Source organism: Chanos chanos, chromosome 1 (genome assembly GCF_902362185.1).
Source record: "Chanos chanos chromosome 1, fChaCha1.1, whole genome shotgun sequence".
NCBI lineage: Eukaryota > Metazoa > Chordata > Actinopteri > Gonorynchiformes > Chanidae > Chanos > Chanos chanos.
Window position 1 is genome coordinate 13,115,918 of NC_044495.1, and position 19,559 is coordinate 13,135,476.

Below are 19,559 nucleotides of genomic sequence, written 5' to 3' on the forward strand. Positions count from 1 at the left end.
GCCAGACTTCAGCACTGCTATAGCGTGATATCTACTAATAAACAGCCTGGCTGGCTCCTAACTCTGTGTTAATGTGATGTGCACAGTTAAATTGGTATGCACACAGATTTCTCTCACTACTTTTTCTTCAGAGAGAACTTCAGACTTTATTTCTTTTCCAGTGTAGCTGCAAAATATCCATGTTAAAAACACAGAAAATAGAAAGTAATAAAAAAAAAAAAGAATATTACATTTTTGGTCATTTTGCAACAACATAGTTGGATGGTAGAACCTCTACTTAACAATAAAACTAAAACTAAAACGAAGAAAACTGACCTGGAAATGTTTTTGTAATTTGTGCATTTCAATCAAGAAATTGAAAATGTTGCTGGATGTTCATACGACCAACAGAATTGTTTACTGTTTAAAAAAAAAAACAAAACGCATTATTATTTACAATTTTGAGAAAAGCACTAACAAATTCAAGTGGAGTTAAACCATAAGAATTATTCATATAAGTTCTGCAGTTTTTAAGCACAGTCTGATTTTATTTTTTTAAAAAAAATACTGCTGGCTGCAAACAAAGCAAACTTGGAGGGAACACTTGAGCAGTCTCTGGAGCTACATCACTGTTTCCTGACCACTCCTCCTGCAGCAGTGGACATTACAGCCAAAGGACAGGGCACCCAGCCTTACAGATGACTTTCTGCCCTCCTCTGCCATATTACTCCGTTTTCTTCTCTTTCTGCTTCAGCAGGCCAGGAAAGTCATTCCGTTTCTGCGGTAGGCACTCTGAAGGAGAGAGAGAGGGAGAGAGAAAGGGGGGAGAGAGAGAGAGAGAGAGAGAGAGAGAGAGAGAGAGAGAGAGAGAGAGAGAGGAGGGAAGGAAATCTGTTAAGAATTAGCACTCCAGTTCCACAGAGGCAAGAGGCAGGCTCTTGTTTTCCGGTTTTGTAGACAACACTGGCTGGAATGTCAGTCCTTTTTCTTTCATGTTTAATTTAAGCATTTCTGGTTGTGTGGGATATAAGACACCGTCCTAGTCCACTGGAAACTGAGATTACAAAAAAAGTCCATTACAATGTGGTTAACAAGTGGTTTATGAATCTATTTAAGGAAACCTATGACCTATATGGAAATACAAGGTTTCCTAATTTCATTGAAAAAACATGTATCAAAAGCAAAGGTAAATGAAACATTACAAGTCATTGTAACCCAAGTATATATTTTTTTTAACTTGGTACATTAACACATCTCAAATGCAACCTTGAATAAACCCATATCAGAGATCCAGAATACTGCAATATATAATTACATAAAGCTGACTAAACACTGTTGAGTGAACACAAACAAATCTTACAGCATACGACAGGTTAAAACATCATTTTAAAACTTGTGAGATTTGTTTACGAACTTTTGACAGCCCAGTACTTGCTATCTCTGCCAGCCGTAGCAGGGTATGATAACAGCATGGCAGACTAAGTGTAGCTGAAATCAGACACAATTATACAATAGCAGCAATAGCATAATATTTTCACTCTGAAGCCTAAGAGACGGGGAAAGCATTATGTGGAATATTCAAGCTTCATTTTCATCACTTGATCCGATATTAATAAGTCGCCATGATATTTTCCAGTAGAGGAACTACTGGATTGCTCACTTCTGCCAGTTTAATATCTGGGACTCAGACTCAAATTAATCAAGCTACGAGTGTACTTTTGTCACCACAATCAACCATTTGAGTGATTTACAATGAGTGAAATAAAACACAAAAACAGTGTGAGAGACTGCTTGACAGCCTGTTATGGTGGTAACGTAGCACCCCCTAACAGTGCTTATTCAGCCAAAGGCAAATCTCTACCCCAAGGTTACACAGATTTTATTCTCTATCTATTCCATATTACATATAAATGAGGAGATTCTTATGCATGAATGAACAGAAAAAGAGGAGAATAGCTGCATAATCCATGTCCAAGTCCTCATGGGGTGGTAGATTGTTATATATGTCATTTAATTTCCTTGTCATAAAAGAATTTGAGAACTCAAACCATATGTGTTCTCCTTGGCAAGGTTCGCCAGGCGATACAATTTGTTTTTGATGCAAAGGGTTTTTTTTTTCCCTTCCTTTTTTTCACCCTCATTATGGCGTCTTCTCCCAGTTTGTCTGGCATTTTTGAGAATAAATAGAAAAATGGAGACAGGTCCCAGACAGTGAGGAGTTTGATTTAGGAAAACAGACGACTCAGGCTCCTTAAACAAGACACAGGCCCAGAAACATGAACTGGCTGGTACACTGGAAAACCAGAGAAGGAGAATGAGAGAGAGAGAGAGAGAGAGAGACAGAGAGAGAGAAAGAGGGAGGGAGAGAGAGATTGTGAAATTTCTTGTTCCACTGCAGTCAACCTGGAACTTATAAAGCAAAGATTGCCGCATTTGAATTCTCTGGGCTTGACTTCTTGATTTGTGAGAGACTTCTGTTTCACACTGTCATTATCTGTGAGCCAAATGATGGGATCAGCACACTGCACTAATCAGAAGGAGAGAGATCATATAGATCAGTAGAGCACGCTCTCTAAGATGTCTCATATCTCATCTCTCCATATTCTACCTGTATCCATGTCAGCTCAGGGCCACACAGCAGTAACTTGTTTTATTTTTTTATATCCCTTTTGTATCTAATTAAAATCTGTAAATAAATATTGTGTCTCGGTGCATACTGAGCTTTTGTGAAAAACAGTATAAAACAATGTCCTTTTAATATATTGTTCATATACAGTTTTCAACAAGACAATGGGGAAGATTAGATTACATAGGGTGAGCTGTGTATAGTGATTCAATTAATTTATGTCATTCAATCTGAAAAGGCAATTTTGTTTAAAATGAATTATCTAACTAACTAACAAATGGGTTTTTTTGTCCCTTTGCATATTCAAAAGACATTTTTTTTTTCTCTTTTGAATCCCCGTTTATGCACAGCTGATGTAAGTCAGGAGATAATTTTGAGAGAGCAAATAAAATGTTTAGGTGAAGGTTAAGTACATTAAAGCGATTTAAACGATGAATGAGATTTAATGCACAAATGTATAAAATATGAATATAATGGCTACTGCAATTAAAAAAACCATCAAGCCACAGCTCTCTAATCCTAATTCCTAAAGTTTCTGGTACATTTTGTTTTTTTTATGACTTAAGACCTGTTCTTGCAAAAATACACACGATAAAGGAAGTTATGAAAGGGCAGCTCTCAGCAGAACAAGAAAAATAAGCAGGCGAGACATTTGCCCTGATACATGTGTGTAACCTAGATATCCAATGGGAAGTCATTGAGATATATCTGAAGAAAGAGTTCCTTCCTGCACGGAATATATTTTAACTCCGACGGGCTCAGAGGAACACTTTTGGGACTCTCTAGAACATCCCCTCTCCTGATCCTTGTAGAACTAATTATTTATATTTTGTGAGAGGAAATGAATGAATGAAAAAAAAAAAAGTTCATTTTTTTTCTCTCTTTTTCAAAGTGGGCAGAAAATGTCTCTCAAAACTCTCTGTTGTGGAGCGCAGTTTCATACATCTGCTGTGATATGGCACTGTGCTAAAGAGAATGCCAAAAGCACAAGACACAGACCAGAGGAGATCCATCCTGCTGTGGACTAACACATATTGGTTCGGTTTCGACAGACTTTGACACACAGGAAAAATAAATAGCTATATGTGGTTTCCAAGCTGCAGAGAGTACGGATTAAAGCAGTTTGGCAATTTCAAAAACGCCAAAAAAAAAAAAAAAAAAAAAAGCTGAATGTAAATAAGAAGAGAAATGAAAAGGAGGCTAAAATAGAAGCACATTCCAATTCCTTTGAACTTTTCTTTGGTTTGCGTCGCCTTTCCTTAACGTGCATTAATAGCATAGTCAGAATGCATAAACAAAAGGCAAAATATGGGCATGGACCTCAAAAGATGAAAAATGACTTTCAGTGCTTAAAAGCAGCTAAGCAAGCTCTTCTGGGTGAAACCTTCACTTGGTCATTCATAAATCTCTGGGTTGCAGTTAAAAAGTGCAAAGTAAGGCCTTCTCTCTTGCCCTTATGGAAACACTCCATGGAGGTCCACAGGTTCAGTGCCTGCCAACCCCACACACACGCCCCAATCGTCCAGGCTGCTGGCCTTGGCAGTGGGTGGCAGGCCGCTGCCGCCATCCACAGCTATGCCGGGGCAAATTGTGTTGACAAGGTCCAAGAAAAACCATTGGAAAAAAAAAAAAAGTGCATTGCGAAGGGAAGCAGGCAGCTTGCGCATGGAGAGCGGCCGGAGAGCAGCTCTCTCTCTCTCTCTCGCTCTCTCTCTCTCTCTCTCTCTGATGAAATACCGCCTGCTGACAGGACAAGAATGAGGAGACCGTGTGGGTTCTTTTTTTTTTTTTTTTTTTTTTTTTTTTTTTTTTTTTTAGAGCCCCTCCACAGAAGCCTTGCTGTAAAAAAGAGAGCATTCCAGTAGCCCAGTTACTGACCCTTGCTGAGTTTATGACCCGTACATGTTACGAGCTTCGCTGAAATCCAGAGTGTATGGATCAGGAATTTGGGACGAGAGGATACACAATGACAGTAAAGTCCGGCAGTTCTGTGCCGTGCATGCGTTCCCATCTCCTACACCCACTGAGCATGGTCACCACATGCTAGACCTTATCTCTACCAGCTGCTGAATATGCTTCATTCATCAGATCTGAACACATATTCCAGTTTCACTCTGAAATATCATGCACAAGGCATATATTGATATGAAGTATTGTCACATGCTGAGCGACGGGTACAATTCGATTCTATAGGAAGTGAAGTTTAATGTTGCTAGAAAACACATTACCGAACAGATTTAAAAAAAAAAAAGAAAAAGAAAAAAAAAGCCTTATGACTTACGGCGATGAAGATTGATGACAGACGGAGTTTCTAAAGTAAAAATGATTCCGGTTGCATTCTGAGCTTTCAGAACCCTGAAGACCATATTCCAAAAATAAATCATGTAAAACCTGCCAATCTAATAAAACAGTCTGGCTTGGTAGTGCCCATACACCCCGCTAAGTCCTTGTCACAGGGCAGTAATTAAACCTCAATAGATCGTATTTCTCATCTCTTGCTGCAAGACTCCAGCCCCTGGCTTGAGAATGATACGTCTATTACTACTACTCCTAATAAAAGTAATAATTACAGTCTTCTGTAAAATATGGGATGTATGTTTATCCTTCACTATGCTTGTTAAAGATGTATCCATCAGTCACTCTTTGAAGCCCTATTTTGTTTTTCATAGCTTCCCGCTAAAGCAGACCATGTTTGGGTGGAATAAAGAACAAAATGTTGGAACAGTTTTTCAGATATTTTGTCTTATTTTGTCATCAACAGACACACACACACACACACACACACTCACACTCACACACACACACACACACACACACACACACACAGAGTAAAAGAAGAAAGGTTTAAAAGAGCTTTTTTTTTTTTTTTTTCTTCAAATGCTTGTGCTCTCCTCAGTTTGCACTCTTCTAGCTCGTTTGATTGCATCACTGCCAGGACGGGGTGAAAATGAAAGCCACCGAGGAGATGAATGACCCCCGCTAAGAAAAGCTTTATCTTTGATCAGCGCTGCCGTGTCCTCTCTCTGGCTGCTGAGGCCCAGGCAGCCGGTTGAACATCACAGACAAACTGTCTCCTCCGAACACAGAGATGACACTTCAATTACTCCAGTCTCATGCTGGAGGGAAACTCACACATGCAAAGCATTAACATACATATCCCTCCGTCCTCTTCCTCTGTTTCTCCTGCCTGGTAAACAATGGCTGTTTGCCACTGTTCATCTGGCAGGGTAAACAATGTGCCATGTATCGTCTGAGTTAAGATTTCTCGCTGTGTGTCCAGTCTATGGATAAGCTTTCTTCCGTGTCATTGTTTCATTACTTTTAACTGTATCTAGCCTTAGACCAGAGAGTATAATACTTTGTTGATGGCGATAAGCAGAGCAAAAAGTTATTCATGTGCTCTATAAAATGGAGCAGCTTTAATTTTTTCAAGACTGGCAACTGTAGTTGTCCTAACTTAAACACAAAGAGTCCAGGCCAGTAACACATTACACAAAGGGGTCAGATGCACAGCTAAACTCCTGAACTAAAAAAGAACATACAATACAGCCAGCGGGGGGAGGGGGTAAGCAGTAAACCGACTTCGGGCAAGAACACCATCTAAGAAAACAAAATAGAATAAATAAGTGGAGAGAGGGTGAGAGAAAGATTAAAAGCCTAGAAATACGCAGATGACAAGCATGAATACCAAATCGAGACAAGATAGTGGAAACTGGCGTGCACACGCAGTTCCCCAGCCATAATGAGCGCCTGCCGCAAGTACGGCCCCTGCTTGTGCATATTCATGATAGCAGACCAGCACATGTGTGTGCGAATGGGGGTGTGTAAGGCCATGTGTGTGTCGGCGCCCTGCAGCTCACCACGCAATGAAGAGGAGGAGGAGGAGGAGCAGAGGACAAAGATGAGAGGAAAAATGAAGAGACATCAACGGCCTGCCTGGAGCCTGCTGGAATGAATCAAAGCTATACCACACACAAGCTCTGACCAGGGACTTCCCCACTGACTGACTGCCAGTCTGCAAATCTACCTCCAAGTTCAGCTATATCAATACAACCATCACTGCTTCTGTTACTTCTCAGACACCTTGAACTATGAACTTAAAGGACTTAAAAGTGTAGTGCGGAGCAAATGCGGGTTCAGGTTTATTTGTAATAAAAATTACCGGCCAGCTGTATCAGTGTCTCTCTACTCATTCGGCACGGATTTACTGGATCATATTGGTGTACCAGAATATGACAAGCTGAAAGCTTTCACACCCACAGTGCAGCCTGTAAAAAGCACTCTGTGGTTTTCAAAAGGCTGTCAAATGAAAAGCACAGTCTCTCTTCTATCAGTTCAAAATCACACATGATCTCAAAAAACGCCAGTTACAACACAACCCCATAAATCCAAATGTTAAGAGTGCAATTTCGTACAGGAGGGAAACCCCCCCCCCCCCCCAAAAACGAAAGAACAGCAACAGTAAATTAAACAGGAATCAGATAAAACATATATTTATGTTATTAACGGGTTGCTTTCATATCAAAACGAGGTATCCACCAACTGAAACCACTGTACCTATAAGCGTGTACTGGAGACAAACTGCTGAAGTGCCATAACACCGGGGTGATTTACAACGAAGCAGCACCTCAGAGATTTCTGTGCAAAGGATTAGAGTTGTTATTGTGCTGTAGAGCTCCGTCTTCTGGGGAGGTGAAACCCAGCCAGGTCCAGCGGGCTCCAGCAGGGAAGTGCATCCCCAGAATCCCCAGCTTAATGGGCCGTATTGTACACCACCTCGCTATGAAGTGGGATTTGGGGGTCAGCTTTAGGAAAAACCCACCGTAAATCAGGAGCATCTTGTAGGTCGAGCGTGCGAGATGAGCAGCGCACAGCACACTCTTCTCTGTTAAGCTCTTACGATGAATCTTCATTTAAAAATAATAGCCAGTCTGTTTACTGCACCAGGAGATGGCTTTCATGGCACTGGAATAAATGCTTCCAGATGCAGCTCGGCAGAAATTATGCTGGAAAAAAAAAAAAGGTTCCATAAATCTAGAAGGAGAAATAGCATCGACTTTTTTTGGCTATAGACTTTTGGCTTCATCCATTCAGTGGCATAGTATTTTCATATCAATGTTTCAACAAATGAGAAAAGACTTGGACCGTCTCTGCCAACTTTTCTGGTTCAAAATAAAAACAAACACAGGAAGACCATCCAAAGACTGATCCAGTGAGAAGGAGACTGAAAGTACTACTATAATCTTACTTGTCTGAACTTATTTCATAATAAATATTACGCTTCATGGCAATGGCTCCAGCACTTACTGTTATAGTTCAGTCATGGACAACCACAGTATTACATGTATTTCCAAAAAAATATTTTGAGATTAATGCCTTACATCCTTACAGCAAGGCCTCTGGGGAGTCTTCAGTATTTACAGTTTATATTTAAAGAGATATAAAGTTAAGAGATCTCAGTGATAAAACTGTACTTTTGTCTACGACTGCATCCTTTTATTTTCAAAATGGCCCTTACACACACGTTTTTTGCCTGGTCAGCCTTTCACTTCATATCCAAAAGGGACAGTTATGTGGTTTAATAACCAAGTATTCAAACTCCAGATAGGAATGGCTCCGCTTGTAAAGGTGAAATTGTTTGGGATGAGTCTGAATAGCTATGGAGATGCCTAGCACAGAAGCCACTGCTTGGTGCCAGGGGCCAATGACTAATGGACCAAAGTAAAAAGGAAGAGACAGGAATGCAGAGGCATAAAAGCAGTCCAGTGAGGCATTCAGTGGGGCCTTTATGAGGCAGAGAGAAGGGCACAGCTTTGCAGAAACAGCGCGTTCTGTGGGTGTCAGCAGCCCAGCACGAGATGTCTGTCCTCATGCCGAGATACAGAGACGATGGGGCAATAAACACATGCCGGGACTGATCACTCCTCCGCCTGTTGTCTTTGGCACAGAGCAGCTTAGAGAGTGAGACTGGGAGAAACCACAGGTCATGTACAAAATACTGCAGCCACGGCAACTTCTAAACACACACGAAGGCCAACAAAGGTTAAACAGCTACATGAAGTATATTAACTGGATGATCCGATTTTTTTTTTTTTTTACATTTTCTATGTCAACTTCTTTGCATATATACTTGTTCCAGTAATTATTTCTCAGTGTTTTACTGGCAACACTCGACCTTTTGTGTTGAGCAACTCATCTTTAACGACACTTGTTAACATACCAAAGGCACAAACTACTGAACTGCCCTTTATTCAGTCTTTATTCATATTAAATGAACAGTTAACCGCTGTATTTAATCAATGACAAATATTATTTCTTTTCACTAGCTGTTCCTTTGGGTAAATTTGACACTTGCTATATTTACTATGTTTACTGACACCTTATGTTAGAATTCCTCATAAGGCGCCATATAAAACGAAACAGATAATGTAACAGAAGGTGTCATATTCACCGAAAGGAACACAGAATATTATTTTTTTCATTGATTAAGTGCGATTTTAATGTTGCTCATGTACAATATAGAGGTGTTATTTTACTTTAGGTACTCAACACAATTGTCTTTTAGAATTTACCTGACAAATGCTCTGGAGAATTGAATCGTGCTGCTTCAGAGTTTGAAAAATCTGGGATGGTCAGATTAATTGAAACTTTAGTTACTCTGTGCTTGTGTGACTTTTGCCTGGCCTCATCAAAAAGGAAGTCTGCCCACCAGGCCAGATGCAAGAAAAACAAACTATGATGACCACAAATCATGGAAAATTACAAAAGGAAAACTTAACACTCCAGAAAAAGATGGCTATTAAGATTTCATGCTTGCTTTCTGCCCCTGATACAGCCCCATGAAAACATACTAGAAAGCAGGGACTTGCTTCCTTCACTGATGTTGTGTGTGAACGTACGTGCACACGTGTGCACATGTATATGTGTGTGTGCCTGTGCCTGTGCATGTGCATGTGTATGTGTGTGTGCGTGTGCGTGTGCGTGTGCGTGTGCGTGTGCGTGTGCGTGCGCATGTGTGTGTGCGCACGCGCGTGTGCGTACAAGTCTGTGTTTTGGAGCGTAATCAAATGATTCTTGGATTACTTTACTTCTTGCATTGCCTCCTCAATTCAATTTCAAAAGTTAATAATCTTACAAAGACTTGATTGTGGTAATCTGAGGCCGATTAAGCCGCCAACATCGTCCAATCAGAGAGATGGACATTTAAATTACATACTACCGTAAGTCATGACGGTAGAATGCCCTTTGTAACCCGAGTTTCAAAAACTTTGCACTGAAGTATTTCCAGATTGGAAGTTTTTTTTTTTTTTTGTGCAGTCTACAGGAACACAACTGAAAATCTTACATTTATTATATAAAGCTATGCTCAGTTTTGGCCCTCATCTTCAAACATTACCACACAGAGAAAAGCGAAGGTCGTGTTTATGAAACAGTAGAAAATTAGTCCAGCTCTGTCACTAATCCACTGAAGACTTGGCAGAGACCATTGAACAAGCTCTTAATTTGATCTTCAAGGTTCCTCTAGCTAACCATGTGGTAAAAGGCCAGCGCACAAATGACTTATTGGTACAATTAATCATGGTTTGAAACTGGCTCCAGTTGTAATAAAACCAAACCAATTACATGACACATACATACTCGCACACAAGACACACACTCACACACATCCCAGTCTAATTATATCTGTGCCATTGCTGGTCAGGGACTGTTAGCTTCTCATCAAAAGCAAAAGTCAGCGCCACTCAAGAACATCTGGAAGTCTTCACTCATCGTCATAGATCATATAAAACCATATACTACCTGTTTTTATATTAAACATCACAGTGTATCCCAATTTACCTCAAAGTTTCCTACATTTAAACATGCCAACCTCATGTTTACTACGTAGCAATCAGTGAAATGGTTTACAGAGAACTGAAAGAGTGGATCTTTTTCAAATTCATTCAAAGATGCCACAGTCAGCAAGACGTTAGGTCCCGTAAATGATTCCTGGAAACAACTGGCCTTCATTGGACCACAGATCAATCCACATCATAGTACTCTTTGGCCACTTGCATACACAGCCGTGTTTGTGATTACATAGGTGAACTCAGTGTGTCGTTCCCTGAATCAGGCCAGTATACCAATACCCTGCACTGAATTTATTTTCCCTACACTTAACAGGCTTGACAATAAGAAAAACATAAAGATACAAAACAGAAGCCTATATGCTCATGCAAACACACCCATGCTCTTTCCCTCACATACACACAAATAATATCTATGCAAAAACAGTTCTCATAGGTTTAATGGGTTACATCATAATGAAAAGTACATGGCCCATGTAAAAAAAAAAACAAAAAAAACCCTTTAAACTGTTTATAAAGCCGTTAAATGGAGCTCTTGAGAAACTCCTCTTGTATAATGTACAGTGAGATTTTCAGCCCTTCTTGTGGTTGTTGGCTCAAAACCTATCAAGTAGCCTTGAATCTCTAGTAAATTGCTCATTACCTGTGAATTACTGATCGACCACAATAGCATAAGCCTCAGGATTGGCTGCAAAAACTCATAACACACTCCAAAAGCCATTCCTCAAACACAAGCTAGCACTTACGACACCCACAGTACTGCGCCCTATGGAAAATTATAACTTGCAGAAAAAAGTTGTGCTGCATCATACATACATGTGGACGATAAAAAGATATTTCTCAACAATAAACTAAACTAACAGAAATTAAAAAAAAATAAATAAAAAATAAACTGAAATGTCCTTTGTATTTCCAAAAAGGATTGAGATTACACTTATTTAATTCTCCAGTAGAATTATGCGATTTTTATGAGGAAAATTACACTAACCACAAATTGCTCTCAACAATTCCAATACTTCAGAGCTTCACCACTTTAAAATGGGGCTGTGCAGCGATTATAAATATAACTCTTTTACGGCTCTGTTATTACGTACTGAGAAGGGGGAGAGTGGGCCAATCTTGTGGCTGTAGCGTCTGATGGCTTCTCTGATGTGGGCGGGCTGGATGGCATTGCTTTGAGCCTCCACTCCACAGGCAGCAGCACTCTGCAATGGAGAGAGCGAGGGAGTGAGAGGGAAAAGGAGAAAAAAAAAAACACAGCCAATATTATTACTAAATCAAAAACACAGAGGGGAAACAGACCCTTTAAAGGCACAAACATAGACAGCCTGGGGATATCGTCAACCCAGACACGACACACACAGAATCTAAACCAAAAACCTGAATGAAAACCGGCAAAGGATAATATTAATGACCTTGTTTACTACCTGCAGGGTAATACAGAGTAAATTACCTAGACGATTGCTATATATTCAGTATAGATTGTGTGTCAGAGGGGCCCTCCTGATGGTAAATGTTGGTTAAAGACAAAGTGCGATGAGAGATTTTTTGTGATGGTGCACTGTCTCCAAAAATATTTGGCTCGCAACAGAGGGGAACGACCTGTCCCAATATCTCTCAGAGCAAGGAATAAAAGCGAGAAGAAGCCTCCCTTTTTCCCTTGTTTTGGATTTTGCAGTAAATTGGCTGTGGTACATAGTCATGGCAGATCTTATGAGATAGCGTAGTCCATATTCCTTGCTGATATTTCCACTGACACAGTGCAGGAACAGCAATCTATGATGACTTTGAAAAGATGACCACTGGCCTTTGTCATTTATCACAATTCATTCTGCCATATTTTTTGCCCAGGGAAAAACAACAAAGCAGCATTATTAATACAAACTGCCACCTGCAATAAGAGAAATTTGGCACAGATACATGTAAAAACCAAGCATAATGTAGGCACTATGTATTTGAATGAAATATCTAAAAACAAAATATTCTTCTAGTTTCCAACATATAAAGAATATTGCATCATCTTCAGTGATGGCTACAACTGCTTGACCACATTATGCAATTATTAGCTAATTAGGGTGTTTTTTTATTTTCTGAAAGTACTTAAGACAATGAAAACTAACATATAACAACTAACCGCCAAGACATTTCACACATGTTCACATTCTCTGTGGTTCAAAGTAGTCAAACTGTCTTGCTCATGATGATCTGTGACTATTATTTGTGTTTTATAATCGGTTAAAAAAATGATCAACTTCAGTAATAAGGTAAGTACAACTGGATATTGCTCAACAAGTTATAGCAACCTCTTGATGTCACAGCACACAATTATAGATCTAGAAAGACACCAAAAACTGGAGTATTGATGGGTCAGTGTTTTTCTCTTAACCTCTTGGATTTGTTCAGCTAATACCCGTAACTATTATAATGTAAATTCTCAAGTAAAAGCTGGGTCTAAAATAATGACCAAATTATAGCCGGGGGGGGGGGCCGCCTGTTTGGGCAAATAAAGGCCGGTTCCAAATACATGTTGGGTAAAAAATAAATAAATAAAACATAAATTACAGAAAGTCTCAAGTCGTAAATTCATATTTCCACAGCATTATTTACATCAGTGCAACAACGGTAATTATGCTCATCACTCTGTTGCTATTAGTTTAACTTTTTAACAGAAATACCATACCGATAGTGTTCTAACTCACATGGATTGTGGTCGCTGTAGGACTATGTGTGGTAATGGCCCATTATTAGTATTCAGGGACATCACTGCCAAAACTCTCTCCTTCCTATTTCCTATGTGTTATTTCTTTATTTCTATGAGTTATTTCATACAACAACACATCTTAACGGTGCTTGGAAAAAGTCACAGTAGGGAAAAAATGTCTGATTTTAGATGGCGCTGGTATGGTAGGGACATGTTGACCGGTGAGCTGGAAACAGAGGAACGGATTTTACCTTTAAACCTGTCATTATTTCAACCTGTTCCCATTTATCCTCCCTGAATAACAGTAAAACAAATAATTCACAGAATAGTCAACACTAATTGACGTAAATATGGTAAACAATTACCAGTTTCATTTTGTGATAGAATTACTGTTCTTTGCAAACTATTGCATCATTTGCTATATCCACAGATAGTTTTAATCTGTCGATAATTGTGCTCTTTGTTCTCTCTCATTATTCAGGTAATATTGGTGCATTAAAATGATCTGCGAAAATTATGCAGTTTGAATGCTCAAGAAACATGCTCATGCGGTCTGTGTTCTAAACTTTATTGTGCATTGTTATTATCAGCACCATATCATTGTAATCTGACACAAACTGCCTGCAGTATACCTAATATGTTTATTCTTTAAATGCAGTAAAGGTTATATTCAAGTAGTATGTATACCCATAAATCCTTATGGGATAAATTGGAAATTAAGCATTACTACAATATTACAAAATACACTACTAACAAAGGACAAATAATAAATAATGGATCTAATAATAGCCTGTCTCAAATAAAGGTCTGGTTCTTTCCTCAGCTGAGGTAAATAAAGACCTCGGCCACTATTTGAGAATTTACGATATCTGGACTTAAGTAACTGAACTGGAATTGCTGTGTCCTTGGAACTATCTGATGTAAGACTTGATATTTATCACAAACTGCAGTTCCTCAAAATATCTCCACTAACGTGATATAAAAATATTTTTGCAGCTTTTCAAATTGCAGGCTCAACAGTTTCACAAGGGCACTAGACCTGGCAACACATAACTGGTGACAGCAATAACACTGTAGGGTAAATAAAGTAGTTTTTTAGCTAAGGAAAATAAAGTCCAGATTTTTCCAGAAATCAATAGTCTTTCAAGTGGGCTGTTGTTATATTCAACCTCCCTGTGAGATCTTTAATTGGATGCAGTAAAGACCTTAATTGGAAAAATACTATAAGCGATGAAAATTTTGCTATACACACTAAAATGGATATCAAAGTCAGTCAACACAATAATAGAGGAAACACATTTAAGTAACATATCCTTCAACATAAGCAGTTTTGATGTTAACAAACAACATTAGCAATCAAACCCAGAAAAAAACAAAAAACAAAAACACTTGCCATTGCATTTGTTTATGCTCCCCAGTTTTCTCTATTAGTACAAAAGCTGTTTCAGTTTACAGCAGAATAACACAGATATTTCTGACAGGAGCTATTGTGCCATTTGAGAATGAAGGTTGTTATTGTTGTTTTTTTTACTCTTTAGGAGTTTTCAGTCCTTGGGTCCTGAACTCCAGGCCAGGATGCCTGATGTCCAGGTGGTTTTTGTCCACAACTCATAATTTAAAACTTATTTTTTTTTAAAACCATAAAACAGGTGTGTACACTCTTCATTTTATCAGAGAAAACAGAATTTGGTTGATACACCAGGACTCTGGGGCCCCAGGGCTAGTTTTCAGAATGTCTTCCCAAGTCCAAATATATGTAAGTATTATTAATACATCCAACTATGTCAGAACAAGCTACTGCAGTACACTGGGGTAATACATGAGATATATGGACATTCCGTGCTTTCTTCATCTGTGATCAAGTCATTATGCGATTCTGCCACAGATCTATGTAGAGATTTGAGTTGCACACCTTTTTGCGTTTCCTTTGCTTAACCTTGCTGCTACCATCCTGGGTAAGTCCCCCGTTGCCCTGGACCATGGAGTGAAGTTTGCTTTGGTGAGCAGCTGACCCAGGAGCACTGGGAGTGGATGGGGGAGTGTTCTCTGGAGACTCGACCTCTCTTTTAACAGATTGTCCCTGATGAAATACCAGATAAAATATCAACCTGCTAGAGTTACTGTAAATTGTGATCTACATAAACTTCTCTGCAGTCCACTGGGACATTCTGTCACAGGATCAGCTCCTTCACTGTCACTTTTAGGATTGCGCCTTGAGTGAAATTAGCTCAAGCATCATCTACACACCTCCAACCTGGAGCCATTGCTGACCTCCAGGGTTCAGGTGATCAATACAAAGTGAACCTTGGTTCAAACACCGCATGTCATTACAGGCTCAGAGTGGCCTTGGCTGGGTCCAAATGGTTGAAAAGGAAAGCAGAAGGGGAGGTTTCTGTGGTTTCAGTGACAGAAAAGCCCCTAAGTGGAACAGAGATCCTGCAGTACAAAACCACCTTGCACAAACTTGGCTGGTCTACTTGGCTGTAGGTCAAGCTCCAGTAGCAGGATAGCTTGTGTTTGACTTGAGTACATTGCCATTCTATATGGACAACCTCTCGAAGAAACATGAAAAAACATACATACAGATTCTGCACCACATAAATTCATCAGAGATCAGCTCTCTACTGGTTAAAAGAAAATGTACAGTATGGCCTTTGAGGATTCACACTTTTAAAGTACATTCAGTGACAAGTGATTATTAATATATGGTTAATGAAATAAACAGAAATGTAAGACAATCTGTCAGTATGGTTACAGGGTCTGTTTTTGTTTACCATTTCTAAGCAGCTTCATCTTATAAAAATCCTAGTGAGGGCTGCAGACAGTAGTCTATTTTGACTCCTTTCTTCCCACCAAGCAGCTAAAAATTCTTTATCTAAGAATTCTTTATCTAGGAACAACACAAATTACCTCCCGACCCCCTATACTACTGTGTTTTGCTTCAAGAGAAAGCATTTGCTTTGATTACTTCAGCAGAGGAGTTGTGGTACTGGATGAAGGTTGCTGATATGGCATGGCTGAAAGGGTCACCAGTTTTGGGGGTCATGTCTTGTTTTACTAGCAGGGCAAGGTCAACAATCTGGAACAGACAAACAAACCTGATTAATAACATTTCAATTTATATTTTAAGTTTTACTGCTAGAGTAAGGCTGTACTTTTAAACTGGAAGGCAATTCAACTTAATATTAACTTAAAGCATTGCATAGAAATACTTCTAAGAGTGCAGCTGTTTCAAAAAGGCTATTTTCAGAAGCTATTACAAGGTCTAATTTCATGTTGGTTTCTGGGTTTATTACAACGAAAAAGGAGATGCCCGGAAAGTAAGTGCCAATTTAGAACATGTCAAAATGATTTCCTGGAAATGAGACAGTTTGTCGTTTTTTGGTTTATCTGCGAAATACGAGTGGTCCTTGGTGATGTAATTTCATGCTCAAGGTTTCAGCGCAAGTGGGTGAAATAGGAGGAAAAATCTGGCTGTTCAGCTTTGCTCTGATTGGTTTATGACAGAAGAGCAATCAGTCTGTGGCTTACCTGGGCCACAGTCTCATAGGCCAAGTATGACAAGATCTCCATGGAAACAGCATTAGGCTTCACATCCAGACTGCTACAATCCAGCCACTCACGGAATTTGGAAGCCTTTTTAGCTAAATAGCAGACGATAGACACATTGGTTCAAATCTCATGTGAGCTGTAACATAGAACTGAGAATATGCCCACTTACAAGATCAAGTATACACCTTATTTTCATTTTTACACCAAATACATTCATAAGTTTCATCGTAAATATGCTACTTTACCCTTTTTTGAGGGTAAAAAAAAAATAGAGAAGAAAGAGGGAGATCAACAGAAAATCATAGGATCACCTCCTAAGCTATCCTTGAAACATAAATCCCCGCACTGAAAGAAGCGGCATTGCTGAATGCCAGTTTTATGAGCTTAATACCATGAAACAAAAGAAACAAAATAAAACTCTGAGTTACTGAAATGAAACGCCTGCCATTCCGCTATGTGATTTTAATAGAGGCTGTTTTATAAATATGTATTTTTCAACAAGCGAAATCAATGACTTGATCCCAGTGCATGTTTGTTCCCACTTAGCAGCTGGTGCGGTTGAGTGGTGCAGCAAGGACTACACTGGTGTATTTACAACGAATTGTCATCAGACGCCCCAGAGCCCCCCGGATAAGTGTCAGTGAGTGAACAAGCTTGTTGGTTAAACCTAATGCCTCAAGCCCGTCAACATGTTATTAGTGTAGGAATGTGGCCTTCATAAACCAGTGGTGTGTGTTTGGGGGGTGTGTTCACATCCCCAAAGCTGGCCACTTAGACCCTCTCTATGGCTGAAATGTTGATCTTAACAGTCAGTTGCACTCGTCATGTAAATGGTTCTTAGAGTGTACAATTACTGTAAACTTGAGACGTACCAAATTAACCAACCAGTAATGCTGCTATTCACAATCTGATTTTTGGGGGGATTTACTTGCAACTCCCCCCAATCAAAAGCCTATTCTAATGAAAACAGACTTCTGAATTTCATATAAGAACATATTCATGCATGTGTATACATAATTACATTTTTATACACAAATTAATGAATGAGGATGGGTCTAAAGCTTGAAAATTGACTGGGTAGTACATACAGAAGCTGAGCTGGCGGCTCTCACAGAATTCGCTGTACTGTGCTGCATCCATAGTTCTTGTTTGTCTTTCAAGTCTCTGAAAAAGTCAAAAAGTATCAAAGAATTATCACAGTTTTAAACAAAACAAACAGAAAGTACATATGATTAGAGTTTTTGCTCATTTCCTTAATACTACAATTGTTCTATGTTTATCCAGGCCCGCAAGCACCCAGAGACCGATGAGACCACCCGCTGGCCTCATTTCCAGATGAGGCATCCATTTGCAACATTACAACACCAGTTGCTAAACTTTTTTCATGTTGCTCTTGGGTTAAAAAATGCCATAATGAACTACATTTAATTATTTATAGAATTTTGACAAAAATAATTCAAAACTGCCTAAAGTGTGTGCATGCACATAATATTTACTATATGTACGACATTAAGTAACACTGATTCCAGACAATAAGGAGCAAATTTTGGTAAATTAGACAAATTCATATGTATAATAGACAGTTAACATACAGTTTTCATGAGCCTCATTCTGACTGCTATGGCTCATTTGATACTGAATCTTCATTTGACTTAAAGAGACTGGGGGATTATTTCTGTGCTTTGATGATTCTGGTATTTGGCCATTTCTCTAGCATAGTTTACATGCAAGTTTGGCTATGGAACCCTCTTATTGTCTTCTTTTTTGAGGATTTTTTTTGTCTGTGTTAACTGCAGTCAAGTCAAGGATATTGTAAAATACTGCAACACGTCAGAAATTATTACAAAATACACCTCCCTTGAATCATAACAGCTTTATATAAGTAATAGACTGTCCACTATCCCTCTGTCATGTCAATTTTGCACTATTCAGTTTCAAATAAGTTTGAAACAAGAGGGACATGATATCAAGTTGCCCCTAAATAAGAGTTTTGATGGGTCTCAAGGAGAAAAAGATCACGGTTCTTGACCAGGTACCAACCATGGCAATAAGGATTATTTCGTGTGAAAAATGTTTTTTTTCCCCTTACTGTTCCTTTTACATTGCAGACTGCGAAAACATTGACAACACATAAACACAGAAAAAGTTATCGAGGGCAAGAACGTAGCTTATACAGGGACATTTATAATTAATTCAAAATCACAATGCTATCAGGCATAAGCTCATAGCTATTCTAGAATTAAAACAAATTTATACAGCTTGACTGAGTATGAACAACAATGAAGTACTTCTAAAACACAAAAGCATCAAGCACATCAAGCATGAAATCCAAACTAATCAAAAAGCACTTTAAGCAAAGTGAAAATGACCTCATTCGCTTCAAAGGTACTAATACCAGTCTAGTGACATAATGTCCCATTGTTAAGCCAAATGTACCGCTCCTACCTCCAGTCTATCACACAATATACAGCTGCATTGGTTGCTATGAAATTTTGAAAAGTCAGATTCCGCTCTCAATTAGCCAAACTGTGTAAAAGTATGTCTACAGCTATCAAAGCTGCCTAAACTACAGCTCATCTCAATTAGAAACACTTATTCTCTACTGCGCTGGAAGATTACAAAGAAAACAGACAGTTACAGAATTTACCTTGTTAGGTAATAAAAACATAGCACACTCCAAACTTCAAACGAATTTATAATGAGTACTTGAGCAGACTAATGGCGCATCTCTGACATGCTGAGACATCTCCGTGACATGAAGGTTCTCTATCAGATTAAATGAAAGACTTCATTACCAGAAAGAGACAGTCTGCATTTATACAATCAGTATTCAAATTGTTTAACAATAATTTGG

At 39.0% G+C, this 19,559-nt stretch overlaps 1 protein-coding gene across 1 annotated transcript in view; it reads right to left on the bottom strand.

Annotated features, from left to right (window-relative positions):
• Positions 1 to 692: 692 nt before the first annotated feature.
• The window catches only part of supt3h (SPT3 homolog, SAGA and STAGA complex component), a 72,535-nt gene continuing 53,668 nt past the window's right edge, over positions 693 to 19,559 (bottom strand). Inside the window, exons 6-10 of the mRNA XM_030768244.1 lie at positions 17,794 to 17,869; positions 16,685 to 16,797; positions 16,122 to 16,232; positions 11,547 to 11,657; positions 693 to 771 (exon numbers count right to left, since the gene is read on the bottom strand). Of these exons, the coding sequence (XP_030624104.1) occupies positions 730 to 771; positions 11,547 to 11,657; positions 16,122 to 16,232; positions 16,685 to 16,797; positions 17,794 to 17,869 (453 nt within the window). The 3' untranslated portion in view covers positions 693 to 729. The remainder of the gene's footprint in view (positions 772 to 11,546; positions 11,658 to 16,121; positions 16,233 to 16,684; positions 16,798 to 17,793; positions 17,870 to 19,559) is intronic.